Source organism: Ornithodoros turicata, chromosome 2, assembly GCF_037126465.1.
Source record: "Ornithodoros turicata isolate Travis chromosome 2, ASM3712646v1, whole genome shotgun sequence".
In the NCBI taxonomy this organism is placed as follows: Eukaryota; Metazoa; Arthropoda; class Arachnida; order Ixodida; family Argasidae; genus Ornithodoros; species Ornithodoros turicata.
The window spans coordinates 39,641,879-39,655,482 of NC_088202.1; the positions used below are offsets into that span (position 1 = coordinate 39,641,879).

General features: G+C 45.8%; 1 protein-coding gene across 1 annotated transcript in view; it reads left to right on the top strand.

Annotated features, from left to right (window-relative positions):
• Positions 1-13,604, top strand: part of LOC135385306 (sodium-coupled monocarboxylate transporter 1-like) — a 66,053-nt gene that overhangs the window by 44,701 nt on the left and 7,748 nt on the right. The window contains exons 6-13 of the mRNA XM_064614537.1: positions 1,409-1,482; positions 1,587-1,727; positions 4,227-4,356; positions 4,459-4,547; positions 4,804-4,913; positions 5,020-5,087; positions 10,332-10,418; positions 12,975-13,141. Of these exons, the coding sequence (XP_064470607.1) occupies positions 1,409-1,482; positions 1,587-1,727; positions 4,227-4,356; positions 4,459-4,547; positions 4,804-4,913; positions 5,020-5,087; positions 10,332-10,418; positions 12,975-13,141 (866 nt within the window). The remainder of the gene's footprint in view (positions 1-1,408; positions 1,483-1,586; positions 1,728-4,226; positions 4,357-4,458; positions 4,548-4,803; positions 4,914-5,019; positions 5,088-10,331; positions 10,419-12,974; positions 13,142-13,604) is intronic.

Genomic DNA, 13,604 nt, shown 5'->3' on the forward strand with positions numbered 1-13,604 from the left:
TTGCCTTGCCACATTGCTCTGGCTTGCTATGATGTCATAGCAGTATCGGTTTCAGTACTTGCTGATCCAGTGCGTGTTAGCTTCTGTACTGTAAAATTCAGATTGCAGGTTCACAGTGATGCAGAATAGTTTCTGTACATGTTCCCAGTATACAGGATGCTGTCTTTTATCTGCAACAGGTTGAAAAAAAAAAAAGAGCTATGAGAGCAGCGTATATTTCGTTTCTGCAGTCGAATAACACGGCAAGGTGGACATCCTCTCGTAAAGAGTATGTAACTGCTAGATGGTTAATGGCATAAACTGAATTACCACTTTAATTAGAGGCATTCGAGCAGAAGTGAGATATAGCAGGGTGGGAGACAGTTCTCGTGGAAAGCTATTCTAGCTTTTTAAAAATCCTGCGACGAGCACGTACTTTGAGATATAAATCGCAAAGGCTTTGCTTTGCAAATGCTCCGAAACCGAAACCGCGTGGATCAGGAGTACAGGGAAGACAGTGACACGTCAGAGGACCACGTGCTTTTGGAGCGATGGTGATGATTGGAGTAGGTGCCGTTCTGCAGTTCACTTATACGGCAACGCGGACGAAGCGAGTATGCCTCAGCAAGATGACTAATCACATAAATTAATGGATTAATTATTGAATTAGGGGCTTTCGGGCAAATGTGCGACAGCACTATGGGAGACAATCCTCGTTGAAAGCCATTCTTTTTCTTTATTTTTTTTTTCTAACTCGGCAACGAGCATGTACGTTGAAATATCCACCGCCGAATTGTACTATGCAATTGAGCCGAAACTCCTCCCCTCAGCAGACTGAACTCTTGGAACATAGACGGCTTTGGAGCGCATGATATCTTGGCCGTCGGAGGCTGATGTTGGCTGCAAAGCATCCTGAGGCGCGCAGTTTCGGATGATTTGCGTAGCAAAATTCCATGATGGAGATGCCAACGTACCTAGGTCATGCTTCCGCTTGCCGCTAGGTACGTGTCATGCTGAAGAAAAAGTACACTGCTTGCGTTTTCCGTAAACTTTTGTCGGGACTTCTACGTGCTCGTTTCAGATTTTTTTTTAAAGGAATAGTTTTAAACGAGGGTTATCTCCCATTCTGCTGTCTCACTTTTGCCCGAAAGCCGACGAGTCATATAACAGTGACATACCGTCTTCCTCCGCCTTGCCGTATAACTCAACTACCAAAACGACGTCTATGTTGCTCTCATAGCTTTTTCTTAAGCCTTTCCCTGATAAGAAGTAACACCCTGCGTATTTTAGGCTGAGCTACCATAACGCCCTTCAGCCGTATCAAAAGTTTTTTTTTTTTTTTTTGTGGCTCCAACATTTCAACAGTTGTATTGCCGTCGTTACATTGTCATAGCATATTACCCTAATTTAATACTGCACTCGCTTCCAGGGTATAGCAAAAGCAGGTTCACTCAGTGACGTGTGGACCAAGGCTGAGGACGGCGGACGCATCCAGTTCTTGAAGTAGGTGCACTCTCAGGTAGTACTTCCAAGAATGATACTACTTATGTTTTGCTTATTGTTCTTGAACTGATGTACAGCTCCTGTTAATCAGAACACTTTTGCAGTACGCAGATCGACTTGCAGTCGTCCGTGGTCTTATGGAATGTCCTGCTAGGAACGACGTTTGTATGGCTGGCCTCTTATGGCACGAGCCAGACACAAGTACAACGGTTCTGCAGTGTCTCTTCACTGAAGGAAGCTCGCACGTAAGTTCGAGCATTCTTTTCCGTTTCCATGACGATTAAGCAGTTGTAAAGAGGGAGACGGACAGCGGACCGGCTTCGGTACGGTGACCTTCGGGAACTTCGGGCAAGCGCGCACACCTGAAACGTCACTTCCTCTTCGTCTGTCAGTGTCTCTCGGCACTGTTCGGAGCCACAGTCGATGGTGGCTTGAAATAATGTTGGACTTTGCGTGTTGGCTCGAGGGACCACAACGTGTGAAACGATGTCATACATTTAGTGGGTTGCATATGGTTTCTCAACCCCTTTAAGGCTGTAAACTGAACGGCCGTGAGAAAATGCCGTAGTTAGTTAACGTCCGTAATTCCAAGGACGCTGCCACACGGCAACCACAGAGTCTTCCAGTGGTCGTCACATAAATGCGTGTGGCAGGCGCATCGCCATAATGTTGTCACCCGGTTTTCATGCTAGCGCAATGCCTGCTGTCGAGAGCATCCCGTTTCGTCTGCTTTCGAGAGTAGGCAGTTTGGAAGCATGGATTTCCACGAACTCAGTTCCTTTCTTATCTCTGTATTCCCCCGGAGACCTTATCGCCGCCATCTAGCACGACTTTTCACCCCTGTCAGACGGGCGCACTTACGACCTTAACGGTTACGACCATAAGTGCATACGGCGATCATTAAATTCTTGCAGACGGTCAGATTCTTGCAGACGGCCAGACGGTCAGCCAGACGGTCAGCCATACGGCCTTTGCGACAAAACCGAGATGTAAGACAGTTACGGCGTTCCCCCGGAACTGCCAAAGTTACCAAACGCCATGAACTCTTCGCGCAGATTTCCTTCAGTTCGAACTAAAATGTTTTATGAGACGTAATGTTCTGCCAACTTTTTCTGCGCTCAACGCCATGAGTTTTTCTGACGAGTTTTTGCACGATGCTTTTATGTCTCGTCGGTTCGAAGTGATACCCTCGAACTACTGCTCTCCGTGTCGTCTGCTTCCAAAATTGCGCGCGCACAATAAAAAACATCGAGATCGCTTCAAAACAAATATCGTTTGCTGCAAACCAAACGTTGTTTCCGAGTACTCATAGCGAGAACAAATGTGATTTCGCTACACTCCCCTCAACGTTCGCAGATGTGTTTAACGGTGTAGACATCATCGGCAAAACGCCCTCACGGATACCGTCTGGCAGCCTCCCAGGGTTTAAGGACGTATTTCAGCTACGGCCTTTTCTTAATGCCGTAATCTTAGAGGCCGTATGTGTGCCCGTCTGACAGAGGTATTTATCTCAGCTTTTTTTTTTTCGGCCTTTACGGCTTTCTGCGCCCGTCTGACAAGCGTATAACAAGCCTATAGTGTGCACAGTTACCCTTTGAGTACATGGGAGCGATGAGAACATACTATAGTCGTGTTCACCTTAAGAAGGAAAAGAAATATAGTCGGTCGACTACATACGCCGTTGGAGATAAGGAGACGCAACAGCGCGCTAGGAAAAATTCTGTAGCGCCACCGTGCGCCATCGGGGGGAGGGGGGGAGCGCACCTTATGACGCAGCGTAGTGTCATACGGCCAGTCTTGACAGCCAATACGGAAGCAGAGTGAGTATGATGGATTACATTATCTGGCGCAAGGAGGCAGCGTGACCTCACTGTGTCCAGCCGTCCTATCCACGGCGCAGTAATATTTTGAGAGCTGACGGACTAGATTTCTTTTCCTTCTTAAGTTCAACACGAGTATAAACAATTTCGCAATGATACCCAAGATATCACGCCCGAACCCAAAACGCCCTTGCTCGTTAACGGCCTGTAGTCGTGGCTAATAGTAGCCAGTTTTTGTGAAGTCGCGTTCAGTGGTCGGCATTCATATGGTACACAATCATCGGACGTTCTCTTTCGAGCGAAGCAACACTCCGCGTTCGCGTCTCGTACAGCAACATCAGGCATGCCAGTATTGTGGAGGATATGGCGTTTCTCTACATCAGTGCTGATCGGCTATAATCGAATGTCACGGAGGGCCGGCTTCACCCCAGGACGTATGCGATAGAACTAGATGGCTTGTGTCATAGCGCGCATTAGTATAGTGGTACGTCATTGTCGTCCATGGCCTCCCACAGTCTCAACGGTTTGCGGGTAGTGCACTTCGCACGTTGCTGTCGCGCTGATGAAATGTCCACAATTTTTTTCGACAACTACCGGAAAACTGAAAGTGTCTTGAACAAGAAGATCCACACGTATGTGTCAAATACAGTTAACCAAAGATACTGCTGCATTGACAAAATATTTAATGGTTTCACTTAATCGGTTGGTCTCTTCCTCTACAAGATGCACGTGGCTCTGCTTGTTCACTCAATATTAGGTGGTTGGCACCATGAGGTACGGGACGACATTGTGCTGACATTTGTGCGCCGAAGTTGGGGGCGCATTAATTAGGCGAAGTAATACGATGCCACCCATTGTGCCTGTAGAAAAATATGTTTTGCTTATCTAGATGATTAGTCTGATTAAAACTTGTCTTTATTTCAGTGCTCTGTACCTGAACATTCCTGGTGTTATGCTTAACATTAGCCTTGGTTGCTTAGCAGGACTGGTCATCTATGCGAATTACTATGACTGTGATCCACTCAAGGCGGGCAAAATAAAAAAGCCTGATCAGGTACAGTGCTAAAAGACTTGTCATTGTCTTTTGTAGCGACCGTAGGTTCGGTTTACCTTCCATTTTCTGTGCAGTAGCTAACTTTAAATTGTATTTTTGTAGCTGATACCATATTTTGTCATGGAAACACTTAGTGTTGTTCCTGGGCTTCCTGGTTTGTTTGTAGCATGTGTCTTCAGCGGTGCACTCAGGTAAGCACTGCATGTAAGGCGGGTGAGCCTGTACTCTCGTTTAGTTTTAGCCAAATATTTGGTGCATTAGCAACGCAGTAGCAAAGTTCATCACGAACCAGTTTATTAACACTAACGATGGTGTTTGGGAAAGTAATACTACTAATCATGTGGCTTATCAACCTGCTACAGACTTTGCAGTCGTACCGTGGACAAGTGTGGAAATGTTCGGCACCCACGTCTCATGGATCTAATGAATTTTGCTCTACCTTCTCAGTACCCTCTCCTCTGGATACAATTCATTGGCCGCCGTCACTTGGGAGGACTTTCTTGTACGCTGGTCCAATTTTTCAGACCGACAGGCGGCCTTTGTGACCCGCTCTGTGGGTTAGTTTTGCACACGTTTTTCAGACGCTTGACATTCTCTTAGCTAAATATGAGCCTGGTATTCCAATTCTGACATGCATGCATTCTTTTTTGTTTTCTGTTTCAGCCGCATTTTACGGGCTTCTATCTATTGGTCTAGCATTTCTTGCGGGGCGAGTTGGTTCCATTCTCAAGGTTGGTCTTATTTTCTTTTCTGTACTCACTGCTATCACTGCTAGTCACAACATAAAGGTTCACATAACAACTGCGACTCAGAACTATAGCTGCTACGCACAAAACTTGAATTAGAATCTCGATGGTACGAATCTTCTCCCTATTTTTTTCTGGGGAAGGGGGGAAGGGGTCGCGGAGATATTCGTGTCATCCGAAATTCTAATGATCAGAAATAAAGTAGACGAATAAGCAATGCAGGATATCTATACTTGCTGTGTATCTTTCTCTCTGCTCGCGATCAAAGAAGTTATATAGCAGTTTCTAACGTTGTCTTTCCCGCAACATCGGTCCGTAGTTTTCGGAGCGTTTTGGTAAGGCCGAAACGCATGGAACGTTTTCCCGACGATTTCAGGGCGCGCACGCTCGATCGGCGTGCATGTGACCTCGAAAAAAAAAAAAGTTTTCCCACGCGCGCGGTGAGTGCGCGCCGGAGTCTGTCGACTACAGATATTCGCGCGCGTGCCGGGCGCATTGTGGTAAGTGGCGTCCTGCGACAACAGGTCAGGACTAGCAACGAGATGAAAGTGTTCTCTCTGCATAATGTGAAACGCCTGAATCTGGGCACAACTAGAGGGAGAAGACGAACACAGCACTGAAACCAGCAAAAGTTTAATTTTCACAAGGCAACTCACATACATACAAACGTGACTCGTAAAAAAAAAAAAAGAGGAAAAGGGATTGAAAAGGCCAACCAACCTGCGACAGAAAGGAACTAGGTCAAGCGAAAGTAGGGAAGCTAGCTCACCTAATGTGCCTGTGGGCTCGATGAATAGACACATTCACACAATTGCAAGCACACCAGTCGTGCTCTCTCTGCCATGCTGTTCCCCATTCCGACCAGTGATTTCCATCATTACGGCATCTGACTCTCAAGGCAACGAATTATTAAGGTTTGATGTGTCCGGGCGTCCTCCGTTGTGGGACATGTGTTGTAAAGAATATAAAAAGCAGGTACACGTCGCTCGCCAGATCGCTTGCTCTAGAGACGTCCCATACATGAAAGGGCGAAACGCATTGGACGTTTTCTCAGCGTCAAAACGTCGCGCGTACGCCATGGCCTTGCACACGCGGCCAAGAAACGCCAGCAAGGCGACCACCCGAAACGCATGGGACGCGTACGGAGCGAGTGACGCGCGCCACTGTTGCTATATTCGTCGACCACAAATATCTGTTAGAACGTGCAGATGCTATTCTCTCCTGTGGTTCCTGCGTTCCTTCATTCCAGATATCATTCAAATGTTCACGTAAATTTAGTGTGATGGATAATGCCCCAAAAATTTATGCGAGCTGCTCATACGCCACCTTGTCTGCCGCACGACGGCCATGGTTCTGTCTACTTCTCGGAAAACGCGCCCAGACGCGCGCGAATATTTGTAGTCGACAGATTCCGGCGTAACCCCTCCGCGCGCGTTGAAAAACTGGTTTTTACGAGGTCACACCCACGCCGAGCGCGCGCGCGCGTCCTGAAAACGTCGGGAAAACGCTCCGCGCGCGATTCCTCAGCGCGCGAGCAACAGCGCCGCATGTGCGCGGCGTTTTTACGCTGGAGAAACGTGCGTTTCGGCCGCGCCACAGCCGTGTCGCGGAGCGCCTCATTGTTTCCAGCACAAGTACAGGAGATGGCCCGACGGCGTCTCGCCCGTTTGTATCATGGCCCGAACTTAATTTCTTTCCCAATACCCAATACTACCCACAATACCCAATAACCATCCCACATCGGCAAGGCGAAAGATAGTCGTTTGCGAAAATCCAAACTGATTAGTCTTGCGTAGCGTTGCTCGCGACGCGTGCCGTCAGGAGTGCCATATTGTTTCGGGAACAAACGCAGGAGATGCGCGGAGTCTTGGCTGTTCGTATCATGCACGTTGGCCCAGAAACGTTTTCGTACTATCCAAAAATTAACCTATTACACATAAGGCGTTCTGGCCAGTACTTTTGAAAAAATTCGTATCATCCCGAAATTCCATCGTATAATCCGTGATTGTATCATCGAGATTCTACTGTTGATCTCCAGAAGTTTGCATTAGGGATGGGGTGCACCAGGCCGGGTGTGCAGTAATATTGATATTTTGTATTATAATACAAATACTTTCCAGGAATCAGTATTATAATTAGGGTTAGTGGTTTTCGGCATTTATTTTCAACCCAATTCGGGGGGTGTTTATCGGCATTTATATGGGGGACTATAAATCGGATTTTTTCGGCATCTATATTCCGCCCAAAAAATAAATGCCCGAATACGGGCATCTATTTATTTCGCATGAAGGAAAGCCTATTTTGCGCGTGAACTGACAACGAACCGAAAAGAAGTGAATCGATTCATGGCTTCATTACCAATGATTTTTATTGCCTGTGCCAAACCAGCAAACAAGGAGACTACCTCTTGTTGTGATAGATGCAAGCGCACATCATCATGCTCGCATCTGTCATAGCGGCTCGCTCCTTGCGATTAATAACACGCAGTTTAGAGAACGCGCGCTCAACATTAGCGCTAGGAACAGGAATACCCAGTATGCTTGAGGCGCACTGCGATAACAAAGGCCAAACAACAACTTTATTTTCGACCTTGGAGAATGGGGTAACAAAGGCCATGTGCTGGAACGGGCCGTCCAAAACTGAATAGGAGATATATCCACCTGAGGGGCAGGGCATACAGCATATTCGAAAAACTCGCGCTTTATATCATCCATACGAGATTCATCTCGTAGAACAAATAAGAATAAGTCCTCATACAGTGAAGTGCCTTGAAGTGCCTCAGGAACGGAAACAGGGGTTACTCCAAGTAGTAACTGGAGGGGAGTAGATAGAGGAATAGAAAAAACACAAAGATTAACTAGAAGGCTAGGGCAGGGGATGAGCGATCGGCGTTTGAAACTGTTTGGGAGCTCCGTACACTCGTGATCTCTTTTTAACCCGACAACAACATACCATAAAGGTTCTGAATAGTAAATTCACTAAAGGTAGGTGTGCCACTAAGTACGTGTGCTGCCAAAAGGCGGTCACCGACCGCACAAACACACACCGACCGACACACACAAACGCAAACCGAAACAAGAGCACAGCCCGAAGATAATGCCACGCTTGAGAAATAGTCGACAAAGGGAGATTCCAAGGGGATTTCTCTTTGCCGTTCCAGGAATGGCAGCTGTCAGGATACGAGAAATTCGGATTTTTTCGGAATATTCCGAATCTGAAAAAAATCATTCGGGGGGTGTTTTCCGGCATTTTTCGGAAAATGCCGAAAACCACGAACCCTAATTATAATATAATACTAATACATAATACTAATAGTAATGTGTACTACACGTGTAATACGATAATTACGAGTAATACTAGTAAAACTCGCGGGTCCCCACGTAGGAAAAAGCAGAAATACTATACACAATTTGTGCAGTACTCATTGAGACCGTCATACTCCAGTGTTATTTTATTTTATGCGGTAACATTAACATGCTCTCAAAGGGACAGTATTGTAGTGCATGTCTATCCAGTCTTGGAAGAAGGCAGACAAATGAAAGTACCTTGATCTGATGAGGTAATGTTGACCAATTTCGAACACAGTTGACTTCCTACTCTCACTGTGTGAGTCTTAATTTCGTTCAATAAGAAATGGGCCATTAGTTATTGTGTGACTGACTGTCGTGCAGCTGTCTACAAGAGTGACTTTACTGGAAGGAAGCTCTGTTTCAGGCAAAAAACGCTTTTTAAATGTGGTCCATAGCGACATTGAGCTTGAGGGAATGGAGGAGAGCGTCCAGCAACGTTTGGTCATGAGGTCACGCTCTTTTGGTGAATATGGGGTAAGAGAGTAATAGGGGGCTGTGGGACACAGGAAAATTACTGATAAGGTGCACCAGGCATTTTCAGCATGTATCGCCATATGCAAAAGCATTTCGGAATTTTTCGCAATGTGCCGAATTTCGAAGAAAATATTTGTCGGGTGTTTATCGGCCCTAGTTATAATACAGATACAAATACTTTCGGAGAATTAGTATTAGAATTAGGGGTGTGCGAATATACGAGTTCTCGAATTCGAATCGAATATCAATCACTAAAAGTATTCGATTCGCGAATCGAATACGAATATTCGGTTTTCCGAATATGCAGCTTTTCGCCAGTAAGAACGATGCCTCCCAGAAAGTGGGCTTCACCTAATGCTTCCCTGCATGAGCCGAAGCCTGCTTTACAAAATTGCCAGTGCTGTTTGACCAACACAGGCAGATTGTTGTTTAGCTTAAGATAACCTTAGCCTTGGTCTCCTTGTCGTAGGTGCTATGCTTAGTCCAAGTTCATTGTGTACACTTCGCCTGAGGAAGGGGCGGCATCCCTCCCACATGCACTTTAGGGGTGCTGGTGGGGGATTTTGATTTGATGTCTGGGAAGTTGCCTTTAAAAAGCTAAGACTCAAAAAATGGCTACAGCCGATGAACAAAAAGGGTGTCTTAAAAGTGTCTATTACATTCAAAATTTCGGCCACACAACTTCCTCAGCAAACAAGCTAAAGGGCGTTCACGGCAAAGCTGAGGCAGGATGCCAGTTTGTTTATTTCACGAGGGACCTATGAATGTTCAGAAACAATTGCAGCCTCATCTGTGTAGCATGACATATAATGATAATTACATGATAATTACCCAGTAAGTACTCACCTGAAAAGCAGGAAACACTATCATGTAACATTAAAGAACAGGGGCTTCCCACAGAAAAATTACATGTGTTCTCTTCTGACAGTTAATGCCAGAAAGATTACACTAAAGCCATGGGCTACAAATTGCAAACTTTTAGTGTGAAAGCCACATACTGTAAACGTTGCACGACTATGCGATATTCAATTCGGTATTCGTCATTTTTTCCTCCATTAGTTTCGATATTCAATTTGACTTTGGAATATTCGGATTGGCACACCCCTAATTATACTACACAATACAAATACTCAAAAGTATTACAGGAATAGTATTATAATACAAAGTACTGCTATTACTGCTCACCCCTGAAAGCCACCACTTGTTGTGCACTCGACTTACACAGCAAGTGAAAAACAACAATTGTTTCCTTTGGGGGATTAAAGATCGTTCCACACCATTGGACGGCCACACGCATTGAAGGGCCTTTTTGTCATACGAGATGCAGCCATCACTGCTGCCTACCCAAAGTTTCAATGAATAATTTGTGCCTGAAACAAACATTATTATTTTGGTGTCTTTTCAGGCCGCATTTGCCATGTCAGGTGCCCTTTCAGGACCACTTTTAGCGGTATTTACACTAGGCGTTCTAGTTCCCATGTGCAATGGGAAGGTGAGTGAGCTCGTTTGAGCATTGTTAATCCTCGTGTTTTGAAGCATAGCATAGCATTCAGCCAAAAAGAACGAGGACTAAGTACACAACGCATTGCTGAACTCGCAGCTCTTTACTACACAGACATGAGGATGAGAGTGACACGATACATCAGTCGAGGGCAGCCTAAGAACACGTGCCAAAAATTTCAAATGCGTAGGTGGTCGGACTACTTGCGAATTCGTCATTGTGTTGTGCATTCAGTCCTTGTTCCTTTCTGTAGAGCAATGTTGAGCACCAACTACCCTGCCTGGCTACTTTCGTTGTGTTTTGAAGGCCCTTGCATGGTTGAGGAATGGGTATCCTTTGCTGTCTCATAATAACTTGCTTCCTGCAGTGCTAGTCAGTGAGGTCCATTTGGAATTCTGAATTCTTGTTTCAGTACATTTCACCTACGAGTCCATGTTTGAACATTATTCACAGTAGGAAATGGGAGGAGTTGGGCTAAAAATTGACATACAGCTTACTATTACTATAACAATTAATTGTTGCATTTGACAAACATATTTGTCGAGAGTCGACTTCTTGCTGAAGAGCTGCGATGACAAATTAATTGTTTGCTGTATTGGCCATTTATCATACTTTTCCTTTTCGTTTTGAGCTGTTGCGTTTTTGCATAGAGGGTTAGGTGTTTGAAGAGAGGCAGAGCTACGAAGCAACGGGGAACTAGAGGTTTATTTTAGTTTAGCATAGCAGGCTCGGTCTCAAGAAATGCACATAACAGGAGGCATCATCAGCCGCATGCGCTAGCTTTGTTATGCCCTCTGTTTGTATAGTTGCACTCAATCCCATGCCATTCAGTTGAGTGTGGCAGTTGCCCCTGGCCATCATTTGGCATGCTCATGGTAGTGCTTCAAATGATAGTGCTTCTGGGACAAATGGTCTCAACATACACTAGTTCCTGTCTTACCATGTGTCGCAGCATGGCAGTCAGAAAAACATTTGGGGGGGGGGGGTTCTATGGCGACTTTACATGGGGGAGGTGATGTCTCCCTCTTCCAAATGCACTACCAAAAGTATGATTTGGCAGGATTGAACTCCTAACCCCCATGGCTACGCCCATGATGTGTCGTGCCTATAAAGGACTATGGTGCCTGTCATACAAATGTACGAGGGTGGTTCCATAAGTTTCCGGCCCGACCAACTTTTAATAGTCATAGAGACGAAACAAATGTATCACTTTTCGACATAGTCACCCTTAACTTCGATGCACTTTTGACATCTTTCAACCAGCATTCTTATACCCTTGAAAAAATAGTCCACAGTCCGAAGTTTTGTCCACAAAATGCTGGAAAACTGCCTCTTGCACCTCACTATCGTTTTGAAATCTCCGTCCTCTGAGATCCCTCTTCAAGTTTGAGAACAGGAAGTAGTCACTCGGTGCCAAGTCTGGACTGTAGGGTGGGTGGTGGATTTCTTCGAGGCCGCACTCCTTCAGTGCAGCCTTGGCAACAGAAGCCGTGTGGACAGGGGCATTGTCCTGGAGCAACCGGGCACCTCGACTCAACCTGCCGCGCCTCTTTTCCTTGATGGCGTCTCGCAGTCGGTGCAGGAGTGAAGCATAATAAGTCGCATTCATTGTGGTGTTCCTCTCTTTGAAGTCGATGAGGAGGATCCGGTGACAATCCAAAAAAAATTGTTGCCATGATCTTCTTTGTGGATTGTGTGACATTGGCTTTTCTTGGGGGTGCTTCTCCTGGTTTGCGCCATTCCATCGACTCCTTTTTCGAAAGGGGATCATAGTAGAGCACCATAGTCTCATCCCCTGTTACAATTGACTTCAGTATTTCTTCTTCGTTCTCTTGACAGAGCTCGAAAAACTCTTTGGCACAGACGACGCGCTGTTGCTTTTGAACTGACGAGAGAAGTCGTGGCACCCATCTCGCACTGACCTTTTTCATGTGAAGGCCCTCGTCGATGATGCGAAAAACGGTTGTTTTGGAAAGCCCCAGCCTTTCTGAGATTTCCTTCACCTTCAGACACCTGTCGCTCAGCACTTCCTCCTCGACAAGAGACAAATTTTCTTGTGTCACCACTTCCACTCGACGACCATCGCGTGGATCATCTTCAATGGACTCTCGCCCCAGTCGAAACTGCTTAGCCCAGTCTTTTGCCGTTGTGTACGACGGAGAGGCTTCCCTGTACACGTTGTCCAGTCTCGCTTTAATTTCTTTAGGCGAAAGTCCTTCTTTTGTCAAGAATTTCATCACAGCGCTGTACTCGATTTTTTCCATTTTAACTGACGAGTGCACCCTGGCTGTTTGAAATGCCGCTCTCCAACCGACAAAAGCATGGAGAGGGTTGAGGGTGGTGCTCCGGCCCTCCAGCAGATGGCGCCACGCGTCCTTAATCGCATTTTCAAATTCGCGCGCATTTTCTACCTCGGGCCGGAAACTTATGGAACCACCGTCGTATGTCGTAACTGGCACGCATAAGGGAATGGTAGATGTGACAATAAATTTTGGTGACACACCCAGGTTTTGTACTTTATATTGACCTTTCCTTTCTATTTACCAGGGTGCCCTTATTGGTTTGCTGCTAGGACAGGTTGCTTGCCTTTGGGTTGTCATTGGATCACTGCTGAATGAGTTGCCTCCCGAAAATCTTCCTACATCTATCGATGGCTGTGAGGCAAACTCAACTATCCCTGTAATACCTGCAGAGAGTGAACCCCATGCTGAAAGGTATGAACGACAATTGTCAGAAGCTAACACATTCATGTGTGTCATTTGCATGACAAACAAACCTCCAACTCATCACCATAATCACATGTTTGTATCCAACATGTTCGTTATGAATAGATCCTGACTTTTTAGGGTTATACCCGATTATGCCCGATATTTACCTCCAGATTCAAATCCGGAAAAACAGGGTTTAACCCAGTATTTCCCCGAAAACTGCTGGACCAGGGGAATCTGAAGTTATCACAACTAACACACAACTTTGGAAACTGTGTTGTAAATGCACAAATATGCTCATACAAACTGTCAAAAGAGAAACCTCGCTGCCTCTTAGATGCATAGACTGAATATTGATGCTGTGTGTCTACTGGTGTCATGTGTATTATGCCGAGCAAACCAAAGATTTATGCCTGAACTGAACCTGATTCAACCAGAATTAGGTTGAATCAGGTGCAGTTCAACCCAA